The sequence below is a fragment of the Hipposideros armiger genome, unplaced genomic scaffold (genome assembly GCF_001890085.2).
Source record: "Hipposideros armiger isolate ML-2016 unplaced genomic scaffold, ASM189008v1 scaffold_902, whole genome shotgun sequence".
NCBI lineage: Eukaryota > Metazoa > Chordata > Mammalia > Chiroptera > Hipposideridae > Hipposideros > Hipposideros armiger.
This window is the reverse complement of record NW_017732252.1, coordinates 412,754-418,017: the sequence shown is the minus strand read 5'-3', so window position 1 is coordinate 418,017 and position 5,264 is coordinate 412,754. Positions and strand designations below refer to the sequence as shown.

The window sequence follows — 5,264 nt, the reverse complement described above, 5'->3', positions numbered from 1 at the left end:
GAGGGCAGTGTCACTGGCCCTCATATGTGGGATCCGAACCGGGGCCCTCTGGCATCCCAAGCGAGTTCTTAACCATCGCGCCACTCGGCCGGCACTCATTTTGAAGATTCTTAATGCATGTTGCCAAATTGCTCTATAGTCAAGTTTCTTTTTCTGTTGACCTTTTATTATTGTATTACTTTTTTTGGTATACAATTTTTTTTTTATTTTGAAACAATTTGAAACTTGAAGAGTTGCAAGAGTAGTAACAAAGAAACTTTTTGTCCCAGAGTCGTAAGTTGCTAACTTGGTGTCCATCACCCCCAAAAGCTTAATGTGCATTTCTACAAAAAAGGATATCCTCCTACAAAACCACAGTACAATCAGAAAAATCATCTAATTCTTAGCCCTCATTCAAGACTGGCCCTAATTGCAGTAGTTTTTATGTCTCTTTAGACTCCTTCAGTCTGGAAGTTCCTGCCTTTCTTTGACTTTCATGACCTTGACACATTCATAGATTATAGGTCAGTTATTTTGTAGAATGCTTTGCAGTTTGGGTTCCAGCCTAGTAATATTTAGGAAAGACTTATTGCAAAACAAATTATTCCTAACCCTCTTTGATCAAAATTACAGGTACGATATGTGTTTCTTTTGAATATGTTTGCACATAATGAAGAACGTATGCACATAGTTACCATTAGTCACCAAATGAAAAATTTGGAAATATACTGATGGAATAAACTCTTAGGGATTGAATGCAAATGTACCTAAGTAGAATTTATTTTTTCATTTTTAAGAAAATGTAAAATGTTAACAATGTTCAATTTTAAGATTGATTTACAAACAAGGGAGACAAAAATTGTACTCAGCTATTACTTTTCTTCTCTCTTAAAGCTATTATCTTCCCAAGAAGTTCACCCAGTGTAATATTGAAGAGTTTCATGACTTCCTAAATAGTGGAGGTGGTGCCTGCCTTTTCAACAAACCTTCTAAGGTAATAAGCGTGATCAGAGCTACTCGTTATTTATCTTTCTATATAATAAAAACACATTTTCAACCATTGAATCTCGTAAGAGAGCTTTTCAACTTGGCTTATATGTACATAGTCTAGATTTGCTGAATATCTGCATTTTTAAAGTCAGCTTTGATCTTGAGCATTTGGGGCTATTGTGATGTGGAATAGAAGGCAGGTAGAAATAAGAGTGCTTTCTGAAANTATTACGATTCATAACAGTAGCAAAATTACAGTTATAGAGTAGCAATGAAAATAATTTTATGGTTGGGGGTCACCACAACATGAGGAACTGTATTAAAGGGTCGTGGCATTAGGAAGGTTGAGACCCACTGGTGTAGAGGCTTTTAAAAATGGACAAGAAGTTGTTGGAATTCTCATAAAGACTTATGAATCCATGATCCTGTAGTGGTGTATCACTGTTTTATTGGCTTTTGATTGTGTTTTGTATAAGCCATTTTAAGTGAATGTTTTAAAAATATGACCACTTGTTAAAATATCAAAAAGATTTAAGTTTAGTAAAAATTATATAATAGGGTCAGAGTGAAAATATACTTTTAAAGATAGGAACCTGGTTTTACTTTGTAATCAGGCATGTGTATTCATTTTCTCTTAGGTGAGTGTAAATGTGAGGACACGTGGTCTGGATGCATAATGGGAGACACTGGGTGAGCCACTTCTATTTGAAAATAACTCACTTTTCCTTTCCCTGCTGTGCTGTTGTCATCTTAGGAACATGATACTCAGTAACTTAGTGCATGGAACCTCACCCCAGACATTTAAGGGAAAATTGGAAGTAGATTTTCTCAGTGGCTTTGTATGTAAAGTATTTTTCACAGAATAGTCTCCTCTTTATGAAAATAATTGATGTCAATAAAGCTAGTAGATCAAAGACTTTTTTAACCTTGCGCCTAGGCTGGAAATGAGGAGCAACTTTGTTCTCGATTGCTTACATACTAACTCCCTTTCTTTTTATCTTTTTCAATTTCAATAAATGGGTTATAAACACTAGTGTGCTGGTAAGCTGACTCTCAGAAACAAAAACAAGAAAAGAGTCCAGATTTGCAGCTTGTAAGATTTCTAGCAGCCTTCTACCATATGTAGAAACCTGTGGTGCAAATACTACAAAGGTTGGTTTCCAGCTCTCAGTGGTGCGTCACTAAACAAGGAGTGGGAAGAGCTGTCACATTTGCTCTCCTGAGAAAGGTTTTCATTTTTATACTGTCCTACCCATCACACACGATCAGGCACCAGTCTTGTGCTCTTTGTAGTGCACAACCATTCCTTTCCTGCCAAGCTTATCACTACCACCTTACTTTAAACTTTAATTGTCTTGTGCACTTATTTCAATGACATGCCAGATACTCAGGCAGCTTTCAGGCTGTCTTTCTCCCTTTCGGAACTCCACTGCCATCATAATCGAAAAGGTATAAAGAATAAAAGAATGAACACTTGTATAAAATCACCCAGCTTAAAAATAAAACAAAGCTGCCTGCCTAGTTAAATCCCTCTTGTGTTCTCTCTTATTGGTCCCCAGCCCCAGCCAAGGTAGCCACCATCTTGAATTTGGTGAATATCATCACAGATGTACAATGCTGTACAAACATACTTCCTGTATGTTTGTGTTGAACCATTATACAGCATTGCTTTGCATATTTTCAGTTTATATGAAAAGCATCATATTATATGTATTCTTCTGTGACTTGCTTTTTTTGATCAACTTTATCTTTGTTAGATTCATCCATGTTGATAATATATAATTCTAGCTCATTGAGTATATACAGCACAATTTCTCCATCATCCTCCTAAGGCACCTGGATTTATGTGTCAAACACATGAATCTTAATCATTTTCCTGCCCAAAACTTTCGTTGAGTCTCTGTTGTCTAAAGGATAAGGTTCAAATTCCTTCCTCCAATATTTAGATTTCCATAATCTCTCTTCATCCTCATTTGCAATCTCATCTTCTACTACTATTCATGATTGGTTTGCTAACCATTATTGTATATGGATTCCCAGCCTCTTGATTTCTTCAATATATTCTCTTCATCGGGAATTCTAATTTTTCTCTATCTAATCACATTTCTAGCCATTTGAGATTTATTATGTTTTAACTCCTGCATTATAATGTAATTTTACATGTGCATGCATCCCCTCACCAATTAGTTGTATATTTTTGAGTATTACATCTCACACTAATTTATATTTTTGTCAGACCTCACACCATAATATCTTATATAGACTTGATTTTCAAGAAATGTTTATGAATTATACAGGGATTGCCAAAAATGTACACATTTTAATAGATGTTGTTTATGTATTACTTTTCAAAGTTGAATTGAATTACAGTAGCAATGTGTAGTATCACGTACACTCAAAAGATGGCATTAATCAAATGAATGCTAGCATCATTTCATTGTATTACAATTTTAATACAGTTTTTTTCCTTTCTTAAAATGTGTATACATTTTTTTAAAATACATATTTTAAATATCTGAACAATTTTGTTTAGCAATAAGAAGAAATTAAAAAGATAGTTTTCTAAAAAAAAAAAATCATTTTCTATAGTTGTATTTTCCCGGCAATTACTAAATTCCATGCTAGAGGTTCTTGTCTTTTAAAAGCTAGTCAGTATATTGTACCAGATTATTCTGATTAACTGTTAAGCACAAAATTTTATAGACAACCTGCCTAGCACTAAGCATAATGAACAGCAAAATTAATGGCAACACTCAGATATGTATAGCTCTTTTCATTGGAACTCTTCTTAACATCAAATAGATGCATTTAAGGGAAAAGCTCTTTGCATAAAACATTGTCTGGTATGATGCTATATATAACTTGATCTGCGCCAAACATCACATAACAGCACTAATTATGGACTTATATTTCCCATGGGTACATTACCTCCCATTTCTGCTTTCTAAAGATCCTCTGTACTGCTAAATGTTGGAAAGCATTGTTGAAATGAATACTAGTCCTATTTAAGGTTCCTATAAAAATTAAAATTTTAAGAATGCATTGAATACAATAGATATGTTACACTGCAAAAAAGGTTTCGGGCAGAGCCTAGGGAGATACAGGATATCTGCTTTCAGGCATTTGAAGATGTGGTAGAGGAATTAGTCTTATCAACACTGACTGTAACTGTAGGAAGTCATATGTCTCCCAGTGAAGGTGAGAGCAAGCTGTAAATTTAAACTGCTCCTGGGGGGGAAGAGTTCCCTGTGACTATTGGAGAGGAGACTGAGCTTCTACCTGTGTGATGGGCAGAAGGCTGGGCCCTCTGGGAGCGCTGAGGGACCTTTGCAGCTGAACTGGGCTTTGACTTCTAAGGGTCCAATGCTAAGAATTAGTGACTTTCTTCTTTGACAGTAGAAGCCATCTCAGGTTTTGACTGGTAGAATAAATAGGAAACTTGAAGAAAGTCCTATTTAATTTCCATAACTGTGGCAGAGATATGCAGGATGGATGCAGTATGGTGATAAAAACATTGGCTGAGGGCCTGGCATTTAAAAGAATAAAGTATGACTTGTTAGGAATGTGAAGTGAAGGAAGTAAAGTAGCTCAGACAATTTAAAGCTGAGACAGCTTTATTTGGAGAGTCTTGAAAAATGAGTTTAGGGTAAATAAATAGTCATCGTCAATTCCATTAATTGATTCACAAAGCATTACACACTATGCTACAGGAAGTAGGGATATAAATGAACATAGTCCTTTCAGGCTAATGGGAGAGACCTTATAAAAACTATCTATTACTATCTTAATTGTATTTTCACTATTATAAAAGCTCAATGTAAAACAATTTTTGAAAAATAGAGAAAATAAAAATGTTAGCACTTCTTTTCTCACTATCCAGTGATAACCATGGTTAATGTTAAAATAAACAATGTTCAAATAATATTTAAATCTAGTATTTTTTCATTTCATTTTTATTGTTCTTTTATAAAATTTGGGTCCTTTTGGATATATAGCTGTTGACTCATTTTTAACTTAACATTATATAGTCAGCATTTTTCTGAGTTTTCATTCTTGAACACTGAGATTATTAATAACTTTTATTAATATATCACAGTTTAGTTAACAGTTTTCTTACTGTTGAACATTTAGGTTATTTTCATGTTATTTACTGTTATAATTTATGGTGGCACAATTTGTAATAGGAAATAACATGACATCTTTGTACACATAGCTGATTATGCCCTCAAGAAAAATTTCCAAAAGGAGAATTACTATATCTAAGCCTCGTTCTCATTTTGAAGATTTTTTTTTTT

The 5,264-nt window shown here is 34.2% G+C and overlaps 1 protein-coding gene across 1 annotated transcript in view; it reads left to right on the top strand.

The window, feature by feature from the left end:
* The window catches only part of ADAM22 (ADAM metallopeptidase domain 22), an 86,051-nt gene that overhangs the window by 24,555 nt on the left and 56,232 nt on the right, over nucleotides 1-5,264 (top strand). The window contains exon 10 of the mRNA XM_019630350.1: nucleotides 874-973. Within this exon, the coding sequence (XP_019485895.1) occupies nucleotides 874-973 (100 nt within the window). The remainder of the gene's footprint in view (nucleotides 1-873; nucleotides 974-5,264) is intronic.